At 48.2% G+C, this 23,060-nt stretch overlaps 1 protein-coding gene and 1 long non-coding RNA gene across 7 annotated transcripts in view; one reads left to right on the forward strand and one right to left on the reverse strand.

Annotated features, from left to right (window-relative positions):
• Nucleotides 1–21,368, forward strand: part of CACNB4 (calcium voltage-gated channel auxiliary subunit beta 4) — a 75,895-nt gene extending 54,527 nt beyond the window's left edge. For 3 of the 6 annotated variants that reach the window (XM_039698616.1, XM_039698618.1, XM_039698620.1), the window contains 10 exons: nt 870–1,000; nt 1,769–1,845; nt 2,537–2,556; nt 2,665–2,745; nt 4,383–4,441; nt 6,459–6,568; nt 7,467–7,618; nt 8,039–8,134; nt 11,749–11,934; nt 15,624–21,368. In XM_039698616.1, the coding sequence (XP_039554550.1) occupies nt 870–1,000; nt 1,769–1,845; nt 2,537–2,556; nt 2,665–2,745; nt 4,383–4,441; nt 6,459–6,568; nt 7,467–7,618; nt 8,039–8,134; nt 11,749–11,934; nt 15,624–15,884 (1,173 nt within the window). In that variant the 3' untranslated portion in view covers nt 15,885–21,368. Of the gene's footprint in view, nt 1–869; nt 1,001–1,768; nt 1,846–2,536; nt 2,557–2,664; nt 2,746–4,382; nt 4,442–6,458; nt 6,569–7,466; nt 7,619–8,038; nt 8,135–11,748; nt 11,935–12,188; nt 12,255–12,907; nt 12,961–15,623 lie in introns of all 6 variants that reach the window. The other 3 variants (XR_005626478.1, XR_005626479.1, XM_039698619.1) reach the window with 3 other exon arrangements.
• On the reverse strand, nt 4,497–8,154 carry LOC120497319. Its single transcript, XR_005626480.1, has 3 exons — nt 8,016–8,154; nt 7,631–7,689; nt 4,497–4,995 (listed from the first exon to the last, which is right to left on the reverse strand). It is a non-coding gene; the product is annotated as an uncharacterized LOC120497319 (long non-coding RNA).
• Nucleotides 21,369–23,060: the final 1,692 nt, after the last annotated feature.

Below are 23,060 nucleotides of genomic sequence, written 5' to 3' on the forward strand. Positions count from 1 at the left end.
ATATTTGATGGGAAGCTGGAGGTGTTATCTTTATGTTTGCTGCTGGGAGGTTGTTTGGCGGCCTCAGCTCAAAGAAATGGGTTCTGTTCATTAAATCAACCTTGAAATTAAATCAGCAAGGGACAGGATGAGGGGAAGTGGCCTCGGTGCTCTGCTCTCACACGTGAGCCTGTTCATTATCCAGAGTGGAGTTAAGGAGTGTGGGTAGCTGTTGGGAAGGATGAAAGTTTGGCAAGAAAGTTTCACAGATACGTGTGCTTGGAAGAAAGCTCTCTGAATGTGGAACCTGAGGACGAAATAGAGATGGAAGCAAGTTTTGATACAGAAGAATAACAGATGTGTAAATTGAGGATTGCCAGTTGAGCCAGTCTTGCTGGACAGCTAAGAACTCAAAGGTTAAGTCAAGTTGGAAAGAGGCTTTATGACTTAGAGCAAAAGACAAGCTGACCACAAAAAAAGAAGATGTTTTTACCAAGCAGAAAGATACATCAGGGAAATAAGACATGTCAATGTGGCAAGTAGAAAAAAGGTTTAAAAATTTTCCACTGCAAGAAAACTGAAAAACAACTTTAAGCTTAAACTGTGACATACTAACTCATGTGATTGGATAGTATTGGCCATAATATGTTAATGACAGTAGTCATGATAGGCTGTAGGTAAAAGTAAAGGTCTAGATTGGTTCTTATGTATTAAGATGCTCAGCAAAGAAAAGTGTATAATGCAATGAAACCAAAGTGAAAGGGTCTTCAGGCTTGTCTGCTGCAGCTGACAGCTGTAGGCATGGCTCTGTCCCCCACGACCCTGCACTGCTGTAACATCTGGGAGGGAATGTGGGAGCTGGAGTGGGCAGGAGCCTTGCTGTGTTGCAGAAATACAACAACGACTGGTGGATAGGGAGGCTGGTGAAGGAGGGCTGCGAGATCGGCTTCATCCCGAGCCCGCTGCGCCTGGAGAACATCCGCATCCAGCAGGAGCAGAAGAGGGGCCGCTTCCACGGAGGGTGAGCACGCCTGGCCTCTGCAACCCCCTCAGACCCTTCCTCAGCACGGGCAGTAGCTCCAGAGGTCACTGCTGCTGCTCTGTTGCAGGGCATTTGCAGCGTTGGGCTGGGGATTCCCAGTGGGAATATGAATTTGCAGAGAGCGGGAGGTGTCGGTGATGAGAAACAAAAATGGGTTTGACTTCAGGGAAGGGCAGTGAGAGACAGTGACAGGAATTTCTCAGAGTTTTGTGTGCCTGTGGCCTTAAGTCAACTTGGGCTCAAAGTCCTGCAGATTTTTCTCAGCTTTTCTTAGGTTGTGGGGTTTTTCTTCCTTTTTTCCCTTTTCTCTCCATTTGGCCCAAACCAGACTTTGTAAGATCAGCTTTGCCATCCTTTATTCTTCATCTTCCAGCCTGAGGTTTTTGAGTCTCCACCCTGCCGGACCTGGAGATTACAAATCCCTGGAAAAAGGTCTGGGAGATAAACCTGGGAAATGCTTTCCCAGAATGGTTGAACAGCATCCAAATTTATTCTATAATTTTTGACACAACTTCAGGGCCAGCCAGTGGATCTCAATAGACAGAGAAATTACTGCGTTTAGTGACATGCTCCTGGATTTGTATGATAAAATTCCATATTATAATGATAAAACATTTAATACTTAGCTTTTATAGTTAGAGTCATTTATGTTGGTATGACTTGTGATTCCTCATGGCACAATTCCTCCCCAAAACCTCCCACATTTCGGGGTGCCTGGTGTTGATGGGGGTCTTTCTGCTGCTGCAGGAAATCCAGTGGCAATTCTTCCTCAAGCCTTGGAGAGATGGTTTCTGGCACATTCCGAGCCACACCTACAGCCACAGGTAAGACAGGATTTATTCCAGGAAACCCTTGCTAATAATTCTGTTTAGAAACCCTACATGAGAAATGCAGCTTGTCCCCTTTGCTGAGTTACTGAGATGATTTCCAGCAAAGTGTCTGCATGCACAGGGGAGGAGGACAGCTATTCCCAGCCTGCAGGAGCTGCTGAGGGCTGGGAAAAATCCTTGGGAACAGTGGCAGCTCCCCAGTTTAATGCACAGAGTGCCCAGTTAAATGTATAGAATGACCAGTTTAATGCAGACTGTCCAGTTTAATGCACAGATTGCCCAGTTTAATGCAGACTGTCCAGTTTAATGCACAGATTGCCCAGTTTAATATATAGAATGCCCAGTTAAATTCACAGAATGCCCAGTTAAATGTACATAATGCCCAGTTTAATGCACAGAATGCCCAGCTTAATACATACAATGACCAGTTTAGTGCTTAGATTGCCCAATTTAATGCAGACTGTCCAGTTTAATGCTCAGATTGCCCAGTTTAATATCTGGAATGCCCAGTTTAATGCACAGAATGCCCAGTTTAATGTATAGAATACCCAGTTTAATGCACAGATTTCCCAGTTTAGTCAGGCCTGAGCAGAGGGAGGTGCTCAGACAGAAATCACAGTGCTTTGGCAAAGGGATTTCTGGTTGCCTGGGTGTGTTTTAACCAAGTTCTCATTTGGTCTTCTAGCAAAACAGAAACAAAAAGTGGTAAGTAATGCTTTTGTTTCCATTTGATTTACTCCTAGTTCCTAATTGCCAGGATTTCCCTGTGGATTTGTTTGGCTGATGATCTGAAGGGTTGTTTTTTCCCTCTAGACAGAACATATTCCCCCCTATGATGTAGTGCCATCCATGAGACCTGTGGTGTTGGTGGGCCCATCACTCAAAGGCTATGAGGTATGGACTGAGGTGTTTGCAATTAATTCAGCTTTCATTATCTCTGATCATACTCAGTAATTCTGTGTGTGGCTCAGTGCAATTGGTTTATGGTAATTTCAAGTGATTTAGCTGAAATAATTACCAAAATGTTCTGTAAGAGCTAAGAGTTACTTCTGGCTTGTACTGTTTTAAGCACAGTGCAAATCCTTTCTTTTCAGTGCACTCATTCCTGATTAAATCAAGTAAAAAAGAGAATTTGTGTCTGCTACAAGAAGTCAAATTAATGAGCTGGACTCTAGACAGGAAAAATGTTCATCAAACCAGCCCATGCTTTGAACTTAATTAGCAAAACATTTGAAGGAGCTTCCTTGTTGGTCTCCTTTGTTCACTTTATTAATAAATTCAAATATTTTGCAAAGAAAGCTTTAACTCTCCTAAAAGATTGCCCGGGTGGGAGTGGGCAGGACAACGTGCCCAGGTAACCAGGACAGCCTTTTTTAGGCTGCTGCAGCTTCAAGTGAGCATTTACCACGTGCTAAAACAAGCAGAGACTTTTAGCAGGGCAATTCAGGGAGCTCAACCACCTGGGAATTGCTGAACCAGGAACTAAATGAACATAAAATCAAAGGTACACTTCATTAAGCTTAATTAATGTTGTCAGTAATTTATAGGATATTATTAAACATATTGGAATGGTTCTTTTTGGGAGGTGAGAGGCCTGGCATAATGCAGTGTTCTGGCATTGTTTTTATGTGAGAGTGACTGGAGGTGCAGCTCAGCAGAGCAGGTACTTCATGTTCTGCTCTCTGCCTTTTAATTTGATGGGGAAGTTTTTTGACAGGAGTAAATTCCCTCTGTGCTGCACCACAGATCAATTTACCTCTGGAGTTTGGAGGAGAGAGAGGCTGTTTGTCCACAAAAACCTCTTCAAATCTGCCACCCTGTCTCTTTTTTTGAATAGAACACCACCAAACACAACACCTTGAACATACAAATGTGTGGAAATGGTAACACAGAATATTCATTTCAATAACAAAAATTCTTGGTCTTACTTGGGGGAATTCATTTTGACTTGTTTTTCCTGGCTAAATGCTGAAGGAGTCAGTTGGAAGGAGGGAAATAAACTGGCAGAGAGGCCTGGGGGCTTTGGTGAAGCTGCTGCATGGCCTGGCAGATAATAATTGTCAGCCTGAGCTGTCCTGCAGAGGCCAAGGAGCTGCTCAGTGAACCAGAGGCAGAGATGGCAGCTCTTGGGCTGAGCAGCTCAGCTGCTCCCAGCTCCAGCAGTGGGAATGTGCCATTTTCCTGCTGTCCTCCCTCAGTGAGAGCAGTCCCCAGCAGCACAGCTCTGCCCCTGAGGTTTGCTGTGCCCTGCTGTGCAGCTCTGGGAGCAGTGCTGGATGTGAGGGGCTGAGCAGTGCTCAGTGCAGGGCAGGGGCACACCCAGGGGCAGCTCTGACCTGGGGCAGTGAGTCAGGGAACTCCCAGGGATTTATTGCTGAGTGCTGTGGCAGGACGTGGCGCTGGGACGGTTCCTGCCCAGCAAGGGTGTGGATTGTTGGCTGTATCCCTGCCTTCTACTCACCTCTTTCCTTCCTTTTGGCTTCTTTCTCTCCCTGTCCACCCCCCTGCTCAATCTTCTCCCCTCTGCCAAGGTGACAGACATGATGCAGAAAGCTCTCTTTGACTTCCTGAAGCACAGGTTTGATGGGAGGTGAGAAACTCTGTCCTTCTCATGCTGCTTTGCCCATGTGTTACTAACATTTCAGTCAATTATTTTGTTTTTTTAATGCCAGAGGGTTTGCTGCATGATCAAAGCTGATTTTCTGGCTTTGTGTCACCACTGAAGAGTGGGACACAGCTCAGGGGTGCACATGTCTGCATTTCTGCCATGGCTGGGCTAGGATTTCTTAGTTTAACACAAGAATTCTGCCTCAGTGTCTTCCCAACACCTCAGAAAAATCAGCTGTAAAATATTCCTCATATGAGATTTTATTTTGACTGCCTTAAGTACGCAAAAATACTGAAAAGGGTGGTTGGAAGAAGGAAATGCTGAGAAATAAAGCACAGAAAAAGAATTCTAAGGAAGGTTCATCTTCAGCTGGAGCATTTCCTGGTGAGCTGCAGAGGATAATTTGGATTTCCTTGCTAGGAGCACTGGTTTGGTCCTTGGCATCACCTCAGTCCTTGTAGGTGTCTGCTGCATCTTGGGGATGTTCTGCCCTTCCCAGTGAGCTCAGGATATTCCAGCTGGGAAAAGAGGCTGTTCTGGTAACACATAACACAGTCAGGTTTGAAATACCCAAAGCACCAGGGAGGGGAAAATGATGTTCTGCAGAAGAGCTGGAGCAGGATTTATGGATTTTAGGAGGGGGTGGCAGTGCTGAACTGATCCCTAAACAGCTCAGAGAGAACATTTAATGATCAGCTTCTGTGCAAAGTCTCTCCTCTCCTGCCCTGTCCCGAGCTGCTCAGCTCAAGTGGTTTTCTGGAAGTCCTAATTCCATCAGCACTATTGGCAGCTGGATCAGGTGGGAGTATGAAATTCCAGCAGTGTCACCAGCAGCCTGAGACCATTGATTTTAGCTCTGAGAACTCAGGAAAAAGCTGCTTCTTGGTCCTTCGGCCAACTTTCATGGCTTTGTGGTCTTTCTCCTCCCTCCCTTTTCTTTCTTCTTTCTTTCTTTCTTTCTTTCTTTCTTTCTTTCTTTCTTTCTTTCTTTCTTTCTTTCTTTTCTTTCTTTCTTTCTTTCTTTCCATCTCTTCTGCAGTTCTGGGAGAGCTCCACGTTACCAAGGAAGGAGCTGAGTGCCCAGGGAAGAGCCTTTCCTGAGGCATCAAAGACCTGACTCCTTCCCTGCCTCTGAATTCCCTTGGCTATGCCAGCTCCTTCCTTTGTACCTGCAACCTCCCCTGCTGGCCAGCGAGCCCAAGACCCACAGTCCATTCATTTCTGTTTTAAACTCATTTTTGCTTTGGCCTCCACTGTCTGCATTTATTTATGTTTTATGCAGAAAAATAACTGCACTTCTTTTTAACCCTGGAGCCAAAAATTCCACTTAGAGCTGCATAAATCTTGGGTTCTGTGCAAAAGCTGCTGCTCATTCCCAGCTTGCTTTCTTTCCATTTTTCCTGGCTCCTTGGCTCATCCCAGTCTCCTAATTGGATTTTACATGAAGGGATTGTGTGGTCCTTGCTTTGTAACATTTTGTGTCTTTCTAACTCACTGACAGATGAAGTGACTAAATCACCTGCCTTAAGTTAAAGAGCTGCAGTGAAGTTAAACTTGAGTTCAAGCAGCCCAGAGAGCTCCACTTCCTTTTCTCTGCTCATCCCAGCCCCTGGCACAGCTCCCTGTCAGCTGGGCTGGGTTTACTCCTGGTGTAACTCTGAGGAAGTGCTGCTACATTGCAGCTCCCTTGCTCTGGATGCCCCAAGCCTCACATAACTCACAGCACTTATGGCACTGTGTAAATTCATGCAGGAGATGAGTGAGCTGGGAGGAGGAAAGTTAATTAGTAAGTTAATTAATGCACTAAGGAGAATAGCAGGAACTGCATCCCAGGGCTGAGGGAATAGGAAATACACCCCAGTCACCCAGCACTTGTGTTCATTTGTTCTTTAATGATGCCATAACTCATCTGGAAGCGTGCCTGAGCGTGTTTGGTTGTGTTTGCCCTTTGGAATGGGCTGTGGCTGTGGAAATCCCACTCCTGTGTTTGTGTGTGCAGGATATCCATAACCAGAGTGACAGCTGACATCTCCCTGGCCAAGAGGTCTGTGCTCAACAACCCCAGCAAGAGGGCCATCATTGAGCGCTCCAACACCAGGTCCAGCCTAGGTAAGGCCCTGGCACAGCTGGAATTAGGCTGTGCTTACACACAGGGGGCAGGAACACGAGTCCAGCCTTCCAGTCTGAGCTGCAAGGACCCACAGGATCGTGGATGCAGCTCCTGGTCCTGCACAGACACACCAGAATCCCACCCTGAGCATCCCTGGAGCGATCTCCAAACACTCCTGGAGCTCTGGGGCTGTGCCCATTCCCTGGGGAGCCTGGGCAGTGCCAGCACCCTCTGGGGAAGAGCCTTTCCCTAAATCCAGCCTGACCCTGCCCTGGCTCAGCCCCAGCCATTCCCAAGATCACAGCAGTGGTGCAGATTTAAATGTGTCTGCAGCATTTTACTGCATAATCTGAGCTGGCCTCTCAGCTCCTCCTCCTTCCCTGCCCTGTGCTTTTAATTCCACATCACAAGGAGCCAAAGAGCTTGCACTTGTCCAGCCAAGGAAATGTCATTCCTGACCCTGGGACCAGTTTTGTGTTTAATTTTGAGCAGTTACAGCTGAACACTTCGGGTCCTGCTCCTCCCCTCAGTGTCAGGACTGCTGGGGAACAGTGGCCTGAGGAATTTTTATTTGAATCCATGATCTTGGATTTCCAGCCTTGATGGTTCTGTGATTGTGTGATTCTTTCTTGCACAAGGGTGGAAGTTTGTGTGTATCACATGCATTCCAACACCCTCCTCTCTGGGACACCTTCCCAGGATCTAAGAGGAGTTGGGTTTGGTAAAAAAAACCCCAAATTCCAAATCTCTGCCATCCTGAGTGACTGCTTGCACTAGAGCTACAGGTAACAGGTTATTTTATGGCAATGCCATCAATTCACATGTGCAGTCTGTGACAGTAAGTGGGTGAGGACATTTTTATCACAGAGGTTTCACCTGCTTTGTTTTCCTTTGCAGCTGAAGTGCAGAGTGAGATTGAAAGAATCTTTGAGCTGGCCAGGTCCTTACAGCTGGTTGTCCTGGATGCAGACACTATAAATCACCCTGCACAGCTTATCAAGACATCTCTAGCACCAATTATTGTCCATGTGAAGGTGTCCTCTCCAAAGGTAATTCCTCACCTTAAGATCCAGGAGGGAGCTGGAGGGCAGGGTGGGAATGGGCAGTGTGGAATCTGCACCTGAAAAGGAGAAAAAGTGACATAATGTACTGCTGGTGTGCTACAGCCCATCCAGCAGTCCAGATAATTCTGTATAAATACAATTTTCATGCTTCTCTATTGTCACAAATAACTTAGGACTTAAAGTAGGCTAAAGCAGAAATGCATTTGAAATTTTTCAAGGGCTCAAACGTGATCTAGAGGGAAATGTTCCCAGTTCTCAGAAGGGTTATCAGAAAGGTTTGGGATATTCAAGGGCAATATTTTATGGAGAGCTTCTGCCCTTGGTAATCCCTCAGGGGAGTGTCAGGCTGAGCTTTGGGGAGGTGAATGCTCCTCAAACTCACCTTTTGCCCTCTCCTCCTGGCAGGTTCTGCAGCGACTGATCAAGTCCAGAGGGAAGTCACAAAGCAAACACTTGAACGTCCAGTTGGTGGCAGCTGATAAACTTGCACAATGCCCCCCAGTAAGTACAGAGGAGAGGCTGAAGAGCTCCTGCTTTGTGGAATTGTGATGATTCCTGCTCTGCTGATCCCTGTGCAGAGCTGGGTCCATCCATTATCCACTCCCTCATGGTTCTCACACTGCCCTGCACTCGTGGGACACAAAGTGCTGCAGACTTTCATCCTGGTTATCTCCTGCCCCGGGTTTGTTTTGCTCTTTGGCAGGGTGACAGGGCAGGAATGACGTGGAGGGGACAACAAATCTGTTCATTAGCAAATTACATCATCTGTGGAGCTGCAGCTCCCAAAGGGACAAAGTCTGGTTTGGAGAGGCCTCCCCTCACTGCACGGGGAGTGTGTGGAAAGGGAAAGGGAAAGGGGAGTGTGCAGGCGTGTGAGCCCTGCTCCTGATCCTGCAGGCATCCAGCCACCTCACCAGAGCACAGCCACGGCTCTCCCAGCTCCTGAGCAAAGATCCTGCCCCTCTCCTGGAGTCCACAATTCCTGCTGATGGAGCAGAGGCCTGCGGGGGTTTGGACAGGGCAGCTCAAACTTGCTTTTAGTTTTGAAAGCCACACCTGGTTTGTGGGACAGAGGCAGTGGAAATGGACTTGGATGTGGCTTTGTGTGGGATCTCTGTGGGATATTGGGATGGGAGTGCAGAGTGCAGAAGTACCAGGGCAGTGACAGCCTCTCTGAGCAGCCTGTTCTGCAGAGCTCAGCTATGTTACATTTCTCACATGGAGTTTTTTACTGAGCTGTGATCTCTTAAAATGCTGCTGGGTTATTTCTGTGAGCCATCCAGGTCCCACTAACCCAACCAGAACTGTAATTGTCCTGGAGAACAAACTCTGATCCCTGTAAAACACATCCCTTCCCAATGCCTGATCCCTGTAGAACACATCCCTTCCCAGCTCCTGATCCCTGTGAAACACATCCCAACTGCTGATCCCTGTAAAACACATCCCAGCTCCTGATCCCTGTAAAACACATCCCTTCCCAACTGCTGATCCCTGTAAAACACATCCCTCCCAGCTCCTGATCCCTGTAAAACACATCCCTTCCCAGCTCCTGATCCCTGTAAAACACATCCCAACTCCTGATCCCTGTAAAACACATCCCTTCCCAGCTCCTGATCCCTGTAAAACACATCCCAACTCCTGATCCCTGTAAAACACATCCCTTCCCAGCTCCTGATCCCTGTAGAACACATCCCAGCTCCTGATCCCTGTGAAACACATCCCTTCCCAGCTGCTGCTGGTGTGAGCTGAGGAGCTGGAGTGCAGCTGCCCCTGTTGGTGGTGTTTGCCCTGGGCTCACACACAGAGCAGCCTCTGCACGTTGTCCTGTGTGAAAGGTGCTTCCTCTGGCACCTGCACACAGAGCCCTGGGAGTTGCACAGCATTTTTTTGCCCTTTAAACAGTGATTTCCTCTTACTCAGCTTCACTTTGCTCCCATCAGCTGAAATGAGAGAAGTCATCAGAGGAGCTGTGGGTGCCCCCTGCCCTGGAAGTATCCCAGGCCAGGCTGGAAAGGGTTTTAAGCTCCCTGAGGTAGTGGAAGGTGTCCCTGTCCATGGCAGGGCCTGGATGAGGTGCTTTTTTGGTCCCTTCCAACTTGTGGGCTTCCCAAATTCCATTAAATAATCCATATGGGGTGCATTGTGGCACTGGGATTGTCCATCCCCAGATTTACTGAACTCTTCCTCAACACCCAGGCCAGGAATTGAATTCCAGTGCTGAAGGCAGCCTGGATCAGAAGAGCCTCTCCAAATGTCAGTCCCAGGTTTCAGCCTTGGACCCAGCCCTGCTGCGAGGCTGTTCCCACCCTGCCCTGCCCAGGAGCTGCTCACAAACCAGCTCAGCACTTTGCACTGGTGATGGAAGGAAGTGAGTGCTGACTTTGAGCTCTCCCAGGGAGCTGGCAGTCTGGCTTGGCTTGAAATTAAAGTTGGCCCACAGTTTAATTGAGTAAAAGTTCATTGCTTAGAGCAAAGGCACTGCTCCCTCTCTCCTGCTCACCCCTATTGCAGCTCAGATTCCTGCAAGAGGAGAATTTGGAGTGTTGGTTTAAAGGGAAGGTCCTTGCACAGGATGCAGTCCTCACTCTGTTCCTCTGCTGAGAGCCAGCCATAAGGAATGAGCTGGTGCTGCAAGTCTAGACATGGTAAAAATAGCTGTAAAAATAGCTGGGCATATTTGAGCTCAGGAACTGCTTTCATTATTAATTCCTTGCTAATCTGCCCCTGATGCTGCTCGAGCCAGCATTGGGCACTGCAGGGCTCCAGGAACATTGCAGGGCCCCCTGATGCTGCTCGAGCCAGCCTTGGGCACTGCAGGGCTCCAGGAACAGTGCAGGATACAGGAACATTGCAGGGCTCCAGGAATACTGCAGGGCTCCAGGAACATTGCAGGGCTCCAGGAATATTGCAGGACAGAGGAATATTGCAGTGTTTAATTTCAGTCTTCCCCAAAGCAAAATATACATAAGCAAACCCCATTTTTTAAATTTCTAATTTAACTGTGTTTTAATTGATAACTTCTTCCACAAGGGAGTGATAGACTGAAATGTGTGGTGCATCAACATGTGGGTGAATAGCAAAAGAGTAAAAACAGAAAATAAAGAGAGGAGCAAAAGAAGAGCAATAAACACTGAACTGGACCAAGGGATGCAGTGTTAGGAATATTCTGATTAGACGAAACTCCTCCTTTCTGGCAGAGGAGGAAATTTTTCTCTGCCATGCTGGGAAGAGAGAATAAATGAAAAAAAAGAAGAAAAACTGCTTTATTATTTTAAATCTTATTCTGAGAGCTGTAAAAACAAGTGGAAGAGAGCTGCCTGTGGTTGATGCTGGTTGCCCTTTACACCCACAGCACCTGCACTTATTTTCCATTTCCTGAGCTGTTCTCACAGTACTTTGCAAAGTTAAGATTAGAGATGAGATAGGAAGTTGAACTGCTGAAAATAGGGTTGTGTTTCTCTCGAGGGGCTCTGCTGGTTCTGGCAGGTTGGAGGACAGGCAGCGATGGAGGTGGTTTCAGCCAGCACATGGAGGAGGTGTCTGGAGAATTCCCTGAGGCAGGAATGCTGCTGTCAGGACTGCCTGCTGCCTTCTCTGGTTTTAGAGGCATCAGCACTGGAAATAAATACATAAATTGAGGAGGATTTGCCCAGAAAAAAAACAGGGCTCATGCAACACCCAGGGCCAGTGTCCAGTGACTCGAGGGCTTTGGCTCTTGGTCACCTTCTGGGCACTCTTGTACCATTTTCTTTACTAGACACAGAATCATTTGGGGTGGAAGGGATCTCAAAGCTCATCCAGTGCCATGGCAGGGACACTTTCCACTGTCCCAGGCTGCTCCAAGCTCTGTCCAGCCTGGCCTGGGACACTGCCAGGGATCCAGGGACACAGGGACAGCCACAGCTTCTGTGGGAATTCCATTCCAGGGGCTCACCTCCCTCGCAGGCAGGCGTTCCTCCCCAGTGTCCCATCTCTCCCTGCTGTGTTGCAGTGTGCATCCATGCCCCCTGTCCCAGGATAACCCTGTCCATGCCTCCAGCTCCCTCCCCTCCGCCCCGATTCCCCCTGAACACCTCTGAGGCTGAGCGTTCACCTGCCCGTGTCCCCGTGCCCAGGACATGTTTGACGTGATCCTGGACGAGAACCAGCTGGAGGACGCCTGCGAGCACCTGGCCGAGTACCTGGAGGCCTACTGGAGAGCCACGCACGCGTCGGGCGCGGCGGCCGTCACGCCGCTGCTGGGCCGGGGCCTGGCCCCCGCCGCGCTGTCCCCGTACCCCGCCGCCATCTCCGGCCTGCAGGTAGGAACGGGCCCCGAGGCGGCTGCTCGGCCTCGCTGGGCACGCCGTGCTCTGCCTTTGGGGGGAAATGTCATCGCTGGCTGCTTCCCAGCTCCCTGATGATCCCTTTTATTCTGCCCTTTTATTCCGCCCTCGTAACTTTAGCAAACGTTTCCGTGCGGGTCAAAAAAATCTTTGAGTGTGAATAAAAGACGTAATTTTTTTTTATTTTTTTTTTACTCGTTGAAAAAAATTGTGACCCTTTTTTTCCACAGGGATAGCTCAGACTCGGCTGAACTTTGACACTTCAATCGTGGCATGTAAATAGTCCTTAATGAGAAGTACGTGCTTTATTAAGTTTGAAACCAGAAAATGTTTGGGGCTAATAACTGGGAATGCTTGAGGGGCTCAGGATTGCAGGGAGCTTTAAACCCTGCAAGTTTCAGTGTGTGTGGGACTCCAGGAGTGTCACTTGCTAATGTTCGTCAGAAATAGAACTGAACAAATGACATTTAATGAATAATTCACCTGACAAATGTAACAAATGTCTGCTCTGCTTGTGGAGTGTCTGGAAGCAGGTAACGGCTTTGGAGGAAATGACTGTTGTTTGGTGTTTTCAGTTAACATCCAGCTGGCTTTGCTGTGAGTGAGCTGCACTTCCCTGAAGGTGCTTAATTCCTGCACTCACCTTTCTAAAGCCCTGCTTGGTTTTATTGGGACCAGCAAGTCACTGTCTCCTGAGTGGCTGAATGCACAAGCACTGTTCTGTTACTAATAATAACATGCACATGTAAACTGTTGTTTCCATTTTCCACTTGCCTTAAAATTTCAGTTTTCCATCCCTTCATGCCAATAAAATACCATCTGCAGAACTTTCACCTCTTCAGTTTCATTTTGAGAACTGGGTGTATCCACAGAATTTTTTTCAGGCATTTATTTCTCTCTGATCAATGGACACCAGCAATAACTGTGAAATGTTGCTCCATTTACTTAGGGAAAACTCACACTGAAGATGAAAATCACCCCTGTGCAGTGGGCTGGCTGAAGGTATGCATCACTTAATCCCCACTTCACCCGAATTCCAAAGGGTTTCGGTGGGATCAATGGTGCTGGTGCTCTGCAGAGGGGTAAATTTCTCCCATGGAGTGATCCATGCCCAACCAGAGCTGCAGGTTTTCCGTGCCACCAGGGTTCAGGCCCTGGTGTTTTCCATGGGTATCTCACAGTAAGGACCTTCACCATCCCCGTTATCCACGAGAAGGTTTTATGCTCATTCAAACCTTTGAAGGATTTGCATCAGCTTTCACTGTGATCATGTGTGTGGTAATTAAAAGCCACTCAGGCTAATTAAACTAGCACAGGTGCTTGTGGTGCAGGAAGATTTTATATTCTTCTGCCCTTGGTACCTTGGGGACTGAAAAGCAAAAGCCCAAAGGCTACGTAGCAGTGAGCCTGATAGAGGTGTGCTGGGACAGGCTGTCCCTGCTTCACCAAATCCACATTTGGGAGACTCCCATTTCCACCTGGCTGGACTGGACTTTGCTTTACTGGGAACTGAAAGTTCTGCCTGAGGTCACGTTCTGTGGCACAGATCCAGAGCAGTCAGAGAGGGCACAGGTGACAGTGCTGGCTCTGCCACACCTGATCCTTGGGAACTGCCTTCCTTAAAGGAAGAGCTCGAGGCTGAGCTGAGGGGGAAGAGTAAATCTGATCTTTGCCTAGAAAAAGATTTATTGCTCTGAGAAGCTGTGGCTGCCCCTGGATCCCTGGCAGTGTCCCAGGCCAGGCTGGACAGGGCTTGGAGCAGCCTGGGGTAGTGGAAGGTTGTCCCTGCCCATGGCAGGGGAAGGAATTAGGTGATTCTCAATTTCCCTTCCAACCCAAACCATCCTGGGATTGTCTAACTCCTTGGCACCAGTCATTTGCCTTTGTGACTGGTTAGCTCTAAACACATCTAGCCTAATTTCAGTGCATGGATTCAAATCCTGTAGCTCAGGTTCTGGGGAGATGTGTTCCTTAGGCTCCAGGGGATTGGGGTTTCAGGTGCATTCCTGCAGGCAGTCATCCCAATCACACAGCAGGATCAAAAGTTACCTGGGCCATCAGATCCAGGTGTACCCGGCCCTTGCTGACACCCTGGGAGCAGCAGCAGCCCTGGGATGAGCACACAGCCAGGGAAGCAGGAGGGTTCCAGGATGCAGCCCCAGAAGTGAATTCCCACAGGGGTGAGCACAGAGTTAAAGCTACAATTGATAAGGGAATTATACATCCAAACTGCATTTGTGTCAGATAAACACAAAGATAATTCATCATGGAATCAAGGAACCACAGAATGGTTTGGGTTGGATGGGACCTTAAAGTCCATCCATGGGCAGGGACACCTTCCATTGTTCCAGGTTGCTCCAAGCCCCAATGTCCAGCCTGGCCTTGGGCACTGCCAGGGATCCAGGGACAGCCACAGCTTCTCTGGGCACCTGTGCCAGGGCCTGCCCACCCTCCCAGCCAGGAATTCCCAGTTCCCAATGTCCCACCCATCCCTGCCCTCTGGCAGTGGGAGCCATTCCCTGGCTCCTGTCCCTCCATCCTTGTCCCCAGTCCCTCTGCAGCTCTCCTGGAGCCCCTGCAGGCCCTGCCAGGGGCTCTGAGCTCTGCCTGGATCCTTCTCCAGATGAACACCCCCAGCTCTCCCAGCCTGCCTTTAATTTCTGAAGCCCTTTTCCATACTCCCCAGTAACACCTGGTGCTCTGAGGAGATTGGGGATTCCCTGCAGGAGTTCTCCCCAGTACCTGGGGCTCAGGTTGCAGAGGGACCCCTCATTCAGGGCCCCTCTCCAGGAGTCTCCCTGGCAGCACCAACCCCGAGCTGTAAGCACACAGCCCCTGCTCCATCCCTGCCCCAGGCACAGCAGCCTTGGACATCAATTATTCAGGAAGCAGTCGCCAGGCAGAGGCTGTAGCACAGCAGGAAGGTTTTAGATCCCAGACAGCAGGGGCTGGAGTTTCAGCACAGAGTTTGTCCTGAGAGAGGGGTGCTGATGCTGCTGAGAGGTTTAGTGTGTGGTGAAAGCAAACAAAACTCTTGTTTTAGGTTATTTCGTCACTGTGCCGTTAACCGGCCAAAAAAAAAATGAACTAATTTTGTTCATGTGACAAATGATGGGCATTGTCATTATGGGAACGTGAGGAGAGCAAAGGCTTCTAATTAATAAATTATCTTAGGAAGGGATTTTCTGTCAACACATTTAAATGCTGTGCTTCAGTTGAAATAATTCATTATCCAATGATTTTAGCCTCCCCTTGGCTGCCTGCTGAGCAGCCCATCATTGGTTTGGTCATAGGAAGGGTTTTAAATGAGGCCCAGAGCTGCACCTTTAAAAACAGCCCAAACAAACATCTTCAGATGTTTTCCAGAACCACAGAAAGAGACACTTAGACATTCCCTAAGCAGAGTAGCAGCGTGAATGTTCTGTTCCTGATCAGAGAAAAGTGATAAATGCTGACTACATCAGCTCACTTTTCATGCTCGGTGTAATACTCAGCAGGGCGAGCTTCCCGCTCCAGGAACCGGAGCTGGCCCGCTCCCGGCCCTGCAGCAGCCAGGCTCTGCTGAGCAAATGAGAGCCAGGAGCTGCTGGAAGGGCTGGGCTGGGCAGAGCTGAGCTGGGCAGCCCAGGGGTGGGCACTAACTCTGCCTTCTTTGGCCCCCGCAGAGCCAGCGCGGGAGGCACGGCGCCCACTCCGCGGAGAACTCTCCCCTCGAGCGGCGCAGCCTCATGACCTCCGACGAGAACTACCACAACGAGAGGGCTCGCAAGAGCAGGAACCGCCTGTCTTCCAGTTCCCAGCACAGCCGAGAGCACTATCCCCTCGTGGAGGAGGAATTCCCTGACCCCTACCAGGACTCGTACAAACCGCACCGCAACCGCGGCTCCCCCGGCGGGTACAGCCACGACTCGCGGCACCGGCTCTGAGCCCCGCGGCCGGGCAGTCGCAGCATCCACCCGCTGGTACCTTGCCATAACCTAGCTAGGAGTAACAATTAGATCACGTTAATTTGGCAGGTGTGGCGGCGACACCCGCGGTCGCACTCTGCTGTCATTGATGTTTGATTAGGGGGCAGCAAAACCCAGCCCGGCCCTTCCGTTTCTGCCCGATCATAGAGGTTGTTTTTGGGATTATTTTTGGGTTTCATACAGCGTTTGCATTTATAGCCATATTTTTTTCTTGTCCTTAGGTATTAGACACATCCGTTTGTAATTTTGGGTACTTATCGAGGCACTTATAAAATAATTTCCTGTGCTGGAAATTCCAAATGACCAGTTCCAGTTGGAACCAATTTATAAACCAATTCCTGTTGGAATTTGGGTGAATTGACTGGAAAGTCGACGTGAGCATGTTGGGAAAAAAAACAAACAACGAAGAAAAATCTGAAAATTACAAACCACTGCAAGTCAGAAAGTCAGCTCCAGTATTTGTTTGCTGGGAGCTCAATTTCCATTTCAGGTTAGAGTAAAAGGATTTATTCTAACGATTTCTTTCCAGAATGGCTTTTTCAGACAAACCAAATGTAAACTCTCGAGAGTGCCAAATATCCCAAATTATTGCAGCAGTTACAAAACACTTTCCAGTTCCAAATTATTTTTAGACCTGGCATGAACGTTGCAGCCAAATGATTCTTGAGTTCAGGCAGTCCTGACAGTTTTGTTGGGACCAGCAGGGAGGAGCTGCGACAGGAGACGGGAAGTAGGGACAGGAAAAGGAACAAACTCCATCGTTTGTGTGCTTGGGGGTTGGGAATAGTCTTTATTTTTTCCCACTCTTTTACCTGAATACAGCTAAAGTCCCAAAATGGAACAGCAGTATAGAGACATCAGATTTTTCTCCCATTTTTATCCTGCTTTTTAAATGGAAAACAATCCCCTCCTCTGAGCCCGTGTGTGAAGTCCCCACATCCCAGTACCCCGAGTAGCTGCCCACATGTTCCATCCTCCCAAATCCACCTCTGAATGTCTGACATTCCAGCGGCGCACAAGAACTCTGCAGAGGATCCATTCCAGCCATGGAATCCAAGGGGAGGGAGTGGGCTTGAACCAGTCATCAGTGACAGACATCTCAAACAACATCTTGGTCAGAATTGCAATAAAAAGGGAACATCAGACAAAAATCTGCTCCCAGGGAAGTGGTGGAGCTGATTCCGAGCTTTGGATTCCAAGAGCTATGATAAATCCTTGGAGATACTGCTGCCTTACTTCCTACCAATCATTTCTTTCACCTGCTGAGTCTTGAGTTCCTTCCAAGAGATGAATTTCTGTGGCTGGACCTTGTGTTTTACACCATCAGTGAAGCCTTAGATCCCATAGGATTGAAAATTGACCCCCATTGCCCATTTTGTACAAGCACTGACATCTTCCAGCAGAGCCTCCCGAAATTCCCACCGCACACATTCCCTGGAATTCACACAGTTTTGCTGAACATGCATTTGTTTATGCAGGTTCATGTCACAGCTTTTTTTTTTTTTCTTCCCAAAATAAGGATCATTAACTTTTTTTTTGCTTGTTTTCCTCCCAAAGCCTGCTGAACCCAGGCTTTGAAAGCATGTAGCGCTACAGGAATTTCTGGAATATTCTGGTTTCTTCTACATCCTGGACCAGCTGGCAAAGCCCACTGGTGTTTCCAGCGTCCTGGAGTCTGATTATCCTCTTGAAGTTACTGGGAAAAGCAATCCATGTCCTGTGTGGGACACCCAAACCCACACCCATCCCAGCAGCATTAAGAGGTGGCAGACACCTGATTAATTAATCACTTATTTTAATGACCCCACTGCCTACCAGGCAGCTGCAGCACCACTGGGTGATCCCAGTGGAGCAGTTACCAAGGGAAATGTGGAAATCTGTGCATCCACTGGAGTCCCAGAGTTCTGGGTGGATCTGCCAGACCTGATCCTGCCCAATTCCCCCTGGCTCAGGTGCCAGAGGAGCTCTGGGCAGGACCTGGCACTGGCAGCTCCTGCAGGATTCTGTGCACAGAGGAGCATCCTCCAGGAGGTTCTCCAGCCCTTTTTCCTTGTCCAGCACACAGAAAGGACAAAGGAGGCCTTGGGCAGCCCCTTCTCGTCTCTGAGCTTTCCTCCTTCCTGCACGGAAGAATTGATTGCAGGGGAGCTGTAGAGCCCTGGGCAGCAGCTGCTTCTCTTTATTCTGCACTAGATTAGGGATCTGCTCGTTAACTGCTTGAGGAGATTTGCATATTTGCAGTCAGATGTTTCCTGGAGCCTTTTGGAGCCTTGTTTTCAGTCTTCCATGTCACCCCAGGCCAGGGGAAGGATCCCCAGCCACCACACTCTGCACAATCCATCACCTGCACATCTCAAGTGCCAAAACAACTTGGGTGTGACAAAATCAAACTTGGGAGGGAAGCCAGGGACGGGCCTGAGGTCCTTTATTCTGTGTGGCTAAGCTGCCTCGACTCCTGGGGGTCCTGAGTTTCTCCCAGAGCCTGTTCCATTGTGATCAAAGGAGCCTGGGGCCCTGCAGGCCTCCCTCCTTGCTGGGGTGTTGAATTCTGTGAAAAGAGATATTCTTGAAGTACAAATACACCAGCCAGGCTGGGAGACTCCTCATTTACTGCAGATCCTGTGGGCAGGGTTGTTTGAAGAAGGGATTTCTGTCCAGGACACAGTAAGGGGTGAAAGCTGTGCTGGGGGTTGGGATTGGTGATTCCTGGTGGGATTCCAGCACTGCTGAGCAGCTCTCTGGTGGTTTAGTTGAAATTGAGGAGTGCATGTGTTCCTGACTGAAGCAATCCAGCCTCATCCAGTCCTCACGTCATTTCTTGTTGTTAAAATAATGCTGAAGACCAGAGCTCTGTTCTGAGCTCTGGCAGGGACAGAGGGTTTAGAAATGTTTATAAAACAAGGACTTTTTTAAAGTTGTGTTGTTATCCAGTTTCTCATTCAGATACTTTGGGATTAACAAGGATTTAACCAATGAAGGTGATAACAACAATCTCTAAAGAGAAAATTCAGCACATATTATGTTTGGGAATCAATTATTTTAATTGTTAACCTTTGCATTTCAAATAGTTTCTCCCTGGAGTTGTATTTAACATGTACAGATTCTTTTCCTGATGCCAAACATTTCTCCCATGGGAAGTGCAACTCACAGCTGCTGATGTTTGTAACTTCAGTTTGATGCCAAATCTTCTGAATTCAGTTTGGTCTCAACACCACAGAATTCCCTGGAGCATCCAGACTCTCCTGTCTTTACTGACTTCACCATTCTAAAACAGTATTATTCCTGTTGTTCACAGCACACTGATTTGGGTAAGTCAGGGGTTCTGACACTCCTTTTTTCTTTAATGATCCATTTAATGTGTCCTCTGCTGTATTTTCTTTCACAGGTTCAGTACTTCTGAAACTTGTCCTTGATCCCACATTCCTGATTTTTTTCCAAGGCAAAATAATTGGAGCCTACACACGACAAAAATCAGAAGCATATTTTATAAAATGCCATTTATACAAACCTGGGTTTGCTCCTAAAAATGTGCATTTTAAAATCAGGTTCTCTTACCCCTGTTGGTGCCAGTCCAGGTTGGGATCCATGGGATTCTGCTGCCATGTATTTTGTTGGAGTTGCCTCTCATTCCCTCAAATATTAGTCCTACAAAGGCTGCAGGGTCCTGTAATGCAGCCAGGCTTAGCTCTGGGGAAATGGAGTTTAAATGATCCTAAAAGAGAGTGTGGTGTCGTTTTAAGAGGCATTTGAATAACCTTGGTGAGGTTGTTACCAAGCCCAGTTTATTTTATATAGAAAAATAAAGGCTTATCTTATAAAAAAAGGGAAATTTTAATAAGGTTGTGAAATATATGTAAGGAATTAACTCAGAGAAAGAGGTGAAAATGTCATTTAGGAGTGAAAGTTCAGATTTCTTTCAGTGTGTGTGGAATCCACTCAAGAAGTCAGGAGAAATATTGTGATTAGAACTTGGGGAGGAGGTGGAATAATTTCTGATGTTAACAAGTGTCACTCCTTTATTCCTTTGGAACCAGCAGCCTTGGCTTGGTCTCAGGATGGTTTATGGACCTGCCTTGGGAATTTGGGAAACCAAATTCCTTGGCAGTGCCACCAGCTCCTGTCTGGTCCAAGAGCAAGGTCTGCCCAGCAATGGCACCTCCTGATCCTCCCCTGCCTCACCAGGATTGCCTGAAAACCAAGCTGTAATTAACTGGGACATCCCGTGCTGAATGTGCTCTGCAGCAGAGAATCCACAGAGCTCAGAGTTCTCTCCTCTGCCAGCGGTGTGAAAACAGAGCCAGGGGAAAGAAGCACATTTGTAATAGCACAAACTTACCGTAATTCCACTCCTGCGTCTGGCACCGTGGTTTTGGAACCAAGGGGGAGATTTCTGATCCAGCATCAGTGGATTTGTTGCATTTTTGATCTGTTTACTCGCTGCCTGATACTTCAGCAGTTGATTTTGGCATTTTGCACATGGGATTGATTTTTCAATAACTTCTGTCCCCTCCATATGAATTAATCAATGACAAGAAAAAGAACCCTTTCAAATCGCAAAGCCCACTGCATTCATTTCTGCTGATTTCCTCCTGGAAGCTGAAATCACATGAATAACTTTAATTTTGGCCAATGTGTAGATCTGGGATGTGACTGGTGAACCCAGCAGCAGCCCAAGGTCGGGAATGAAACACTCCCAGGAAGTGTTTGTGGGGATAAAGAGCTTGGAGAGGGGAGGGGAGAGTCACAGCCCCCCAAATTCCCAAGAATTCCCTGCAAACCTGAAGGGAGGTGAGGGTAAGGAACTGTGTGTGGTGTGTTTGGGATTGGGACACACCTGACTGGTTCCCTCCTGGGGCACACAGGGAGAGTCAGGCCAGCAAAATGCAGATTGTGTGCAAGCAGAGCGGGGAGAACGTTGGGATCTGCCATTCCAACTGCACACTCCAGACCTCGGGCTCCTCACATCCTGGAAAATCTCTGTTTCTCAGCCAGACTGGTTCCCAGGGAGAGCCTGGCAGCGCTGCCTCACTGGGAGCCAGTTCAGAGCCACACTGGTGAAGACATTACTGCCTTTACTGGGACAGAGCCACCCCAAATTTGTGTTTTCTGCTGATTTTCCCTTTGTTTTCCCTCTAGACCCCGTGTATGTAGCACCTGACCAGGCATGTGGGTACCATATACTATGCAACGTGTACAGTGGTGCATGCTCTGCTCTCCCTCTGCTTTTAGTGGCTTTCAAAGAAAACTACAAAAATTGGAAAAAAGAAAAAAAAAAAGGAAAAAAAAAAGTGGTGTTATTTTTGTGACCAGGATCATGCAGACTGCATGCCCATAGTATCCTCATTTCTATGGATTCGTTTTCTGGAATTTAGATGTACAAAGATGAACTGCATTACAATAACTTTTCTACAATAAATGAACAAAACTACCAAGCGTTTAAAAGTCTGTCCAGTCTCTTTGTGTCCTGCACTAAGATTGGGAATATGCTTGGGAGAAACCCGGAGTCCTGTGGCATTTTTGCTGTTTGCCAATAGTTTTTGGCAACAGCCTCACGTGTTGCATTTTTAGGAAAATTTAATGAGGTTCTGAAGAAGGAGATGCATCTGCTCTGCGAAATAAATGATGTTTATTTTTGTAATGAGCTTAAATAGCTGCGACCCAGAAGTACCAAAATACAGATAATTCCTGCTGATCCAGCAGGGAATGAGGTACTGGCAGCCAACTGCTCCTTTGAAGGATTCTTGGGAATGTTCAGGGGTTTGGAGCTGGTCCTTGCTGGGATCTCCTGGATTGTTCCTAGGCAGGAACAAGGAGCAGAATGGTGGGAGAGATTAAGGATTGGATAATTAAAAGATAATTAATTGTTTAGCACCAATGGTGACGGTTGGAAAAGACCTCCAAGGCCATCAAGTCCCACTGTGACTGATCCCCACCTGAGTGCCAGCTCCAGCCATTTATGGTACCTTGGAAAACTGAAAGCACTGGAAGATGCTGCCTCTGGCAGAGAGTTCCAGCGTCCTCTTCCCAAAAGGAGAAACAGGAACCAGAACCTCCCGGAGATGCTGTGAGCACCCAAACCTTGCCTTGGAGGGACAGGAGCACGTTGGCCAGGTGAGCTGCTCGTGCATTTGCACCCCTCAGGCAGATCTAAAGCTCTTAAAATTCTGTTCAATGGCATTGTCTGGGCTGTGGGTGCAAAATCAGGTCTCAGCACGTGAGCTTTCATCTAAGCTGCTGATGAGAAGCAGGAGGGTCTTCAAATAAACATAACTGAGCAAAAAAAAATGCTTTTTGTGTGTTATCGTATGATCCTAGGGGTTGAAATTTCTTAAACTGCTTAAGTTGTCTGTGTCCTGGGGAAGGGGCTGGAAAACTCCTGAGGGAGCTGGGAAGGGGCTGCAGAATCCCTGAGGGAGCTGGGAAGGGGCTCAGCCTGGAGCACAGGAGGATCCCCAGGGATCTTTTCCCTCTCTGGAATTCCCTGCCAGGAGGGCACAGCCGGGGGTCGGGCTCTGCTCCCAGGGAACAGGGACAGGAGCAGAGGGAACGGCCTCAGGCTGGCCCAGGGCAGCTCAGGGGGGATTTTGGGGAAATTCCTTCAGGAAAAGGTGCTCAGGTGGAGTGCCCATCCCTGCTGGGATTTCAAAGTGGATGTGGCACTTGGGGACACGGGGCAGTGCTGGGAATGGTTGGACTCAAATATCTGGGAGGCCTTTTCCAGCCTCAGCCATCCCATATTCTCTCCGTTTGGGTTTTTTCCTGCACAGAAGCATTTCCATGGTGAGATCCTTCTGTCGGCATTCCAAGCACTTCCCCAGCACACACTCCCTGACCCTGTCTGTGCTACAGCTGGAACAAACCGTACACGACCCGAAAAACCCCTCCCAGATTTCCAGGGGGGAATTGCGAGCCTGTACCAGCCCTGCCCACTGGAATGTTTTCCTAGAAAGCTTCCAGCAGCACTGGGGAGCTCAGCTCAGCTCAGCTCATAAAAACCAGCAGTGCAATCCAGGTTCAACCAGGCTGCGCCAGGAAAAAACCCAAACAAATGACACGGGGTGAAATCCTCAGAGTTTTTTATTTAAATAATCAGAATAAATTGGTTAATTGAACTTTGGTAGCTCTCCCACAGCC

This window comes from Passer montanus, unplaced genomic scaffold (assembly GCF_014805655.1).
Source record: "Passer montanus isolate IOZ18808 unplaced genomic scaffold, ASM1480565v1 scaffold128, whole genome shotgun sequence".
In the NCBI taxonomy this organism is placed as follows: Eukaryota; Metazoa; Chordata; class Aves; order Passeriformes; family Passeridae; genus Passer; species Passer montanus.